This window comes from Protomyctophum bolini, assembly GCF_963924005.1.
Source record: "Protomyctophum bolini genome assembly, contig: SCAFFOLD_281, whole genome shotgun sequence".
Classification (NCBI taxonomy): Eukaryota; Metazoa; Chordata; class Actinopteri; order Myctophiformes; family Myctophidae; genus Protomyctophum; species Protomyctophum bolini.
In genome coordinates, this window is record NW_027665847.1 from 52,501 (window position 1) to 55,000 (window position 2,500).

General features: G+C 39.1%; 1 protein-coding gene across 1 annotated transcript in view; it reads right to left on the reverse strand.

Moving 5' to 3' along the window:
• The window catches only part of pak5 (p21 protein (Cdc42/Rac)-activated kinase 5), a gene marked incomplete at its 5' end in the record, with an annotated part of 34,490 nt that overhangs the window by 1,919 nt on the left and 30,071 nt on the right, over positions 1 to 2,500 (reverse strand). The window contains 2 exons of the mRNA XM_080794532.1: positions 1 to 11; positions 1,826 to 1,952. The exon at positions 1 to 11 is cut by the window's left edge and continues 115 nt beyond it. Of these exons, the coding sequence (XP_080650658.1) occupies positions 1 to 11; positions 1,826 to 1,952 (138 nt within the window). The remainder of the gene's footprint in view (positions 12 to 1,825; positions 1,953 to 2,500) is intronic.

Here is a 2,500-nt window from a genome sequence, read left to right on the forward strand (position 1 = left end):
GATAGTTTGATCTGCACAGAGAGCACACACACATTGCCCGTTGTATCATGAGCTACGTCAAAAGTTATTTAATATATGTAAAAATATAGATCTGATGTGGTTAAGTGATGCAGAGCGACTGAGATGGATTTTCGAACAGAAGATATTTGCATTAACAGAATATATAGAGAAAGCTTGGAACATACGGACAAAGAAAACTTATATGTGATGTATTTTATTTTTATGTTATTGCCTATTTCTGTTTTAGTTTTTATCAAATACTTGGTGTAACTTCTGTGTGGGAAGTGAACGTGATATTGTTTATTTATGTTGTTGGTGTTTTAGAATCCCGTAAGGGATGGGTCTTAACGACAAGACACGAAAATAAAAATGCATTCATTCATTCATTCTCTCACACACACTCACTTTACAGGATACAAACAAACAAGGTTGTTAATGATTTGTTAATAGTCTACAAACTGCTTATAAACGTTTATAAACGCTTTATAATGGGTCATTACAAATGATTTAATTTACAGATGTATATAAATGGATTATTAATGAATAGTTTACTACTTACTAATACCTTATAAATGATTGTAACCATAGTTATAACGGTTTTAGTAATCATTTACGAATGTCAACAAACAGGTTGTTAATGATTTGTTAATATGAAATATGAAATAAGAGAATATGGAGAGGTTTCTGCACAACAATATACCAAAAATCCCAAAGACATGCTATGTTGTAAAAAAAGACATGCTATACTATAAGTAAAATAAAAATAAATTAAAAAAAAGGTAATACTATACTATCGTATATACTATATAAAATAAAAATGCTATAAGGTCACCCTATACTAAGTCGTGAAAAAAACATATTGTGCTACTGTATGTTGTAAAAAAAAGAAAAAGAAAAAAGGTCATACTAGGTTGCGAAAAAGTTACAAAATTACATGTTAGTATTTCCATTAGATAGATGAAATAAGGAACCGACCCTTGTGATGAAGAGGTCTCACACAGGACAGTAATCCCCCATATTAGCAGTTAATTATGCTTCAATTAATCACGTTTTATCGGCTCGTTAGGAAGGCGTTGGGCAGGATTTAATTACTGTGGCCTACATGGTAATTGATGATGATGAGTTTCTGGTGCTGGCTGTTTGACGAACAGCAGGACTGGCAGCCGCAGAGAAGGTCAGCATGTGTAAACGGGTGTGTTTGGGTGTGCGCGTGCAAATGAGTGCATGTTTGTACATGTAGCGTGTGTGTGTGTGTGTGTGTGTGTGTGTGTGTGTGGGGCAGAGCTCTGAGACACTGAAATGGGCTGCATCAGCAGCCATATAAGAGTGTACATAGAGTGTAGGAGTATCATAAGAGTGTACGCGTTCACAGTGAAATAGTCAGTGTTGATGAATGTGTCCTTAAGTACCACATATGTCCTTATAGAGGTATACAGTATGTATATACTGTATGTCATACTGAAATGTCTTTACACCTCATCCATTACACCTCATCTACACCGGCAAGGAGTGAGCGTTCCGATGGCGATATTGTGCGGAAACCTGCCCTAATATGGAGCGGCGGCCCGACGTAGCCTGAACCAATCAAATAACCAATAAGTAGTTGCTTGTGGATCTCAACCAATACAATTGTTTGGGGCCGCGAAACGTCGCTCAAATAAAGACTCCGCGAGCGAATATAGGTGGGGTCGACGACATTGCTGCACGGTGCGTCGTCGGCTTGTTGCTCGCGGTACGTCAGGACAGTCTCATTGAAAAACATGTATTTTAATGAGATTTCCTGGCTCGCACCACTGGCGGTGCGGATGATGTGTTATGTCCTTACCCTGCCATCGCTGGTGAGGAGGATGGAGTCACTCTTGATGTCACGGTGGATGACACCCTGGGTGTGGAGGTAGGACAGAGCCCTCAGCACTGACACACACACCGTGGCAATCTGCTCCTCGTTCATCCTGTCAGTAGACAAGTCTGCTGTGTTAGTCAAATGCAATGACACAGGGAGGGCAGTAACCATCGCTGGCTCATTCTACAAGCTATATACCATACAGTACAAATACACTACATGGCAATTGCCAATTCATATTTCATTTTAAAGTGCCTTTCAAGTCACCGAAGGACACTTTACAATCAATAAATCTATCTAAAATAAAAGTCGACAGCGGGGCATCAAGGGCCTTTGGGGATTTAGCATTGTGTAAGAGGCGTTCCCGCATCTTGGACACCAGCCATGTTGTTATAGTGCCAAATCACAGCAAGATTTTCAGGCCAAGGACCCCTTAGCCCCCCCAATACGTGTACAGAAAACGGGTTGCAGATTGAACTTTTTCATAGATTTCATACGTAGTTTCGTAGACTTGTTTGACAGTGCTGTGTTGTGTAAATGTATGTTCTTTGGTTTGATTGTTTACACATGATCTTTTCTATGAATATGTTGGATTCATGTCAATGTGTATTTTCGGACAATTAACTAACCCTCAATACTTAGTAAAGCTGACCTTTG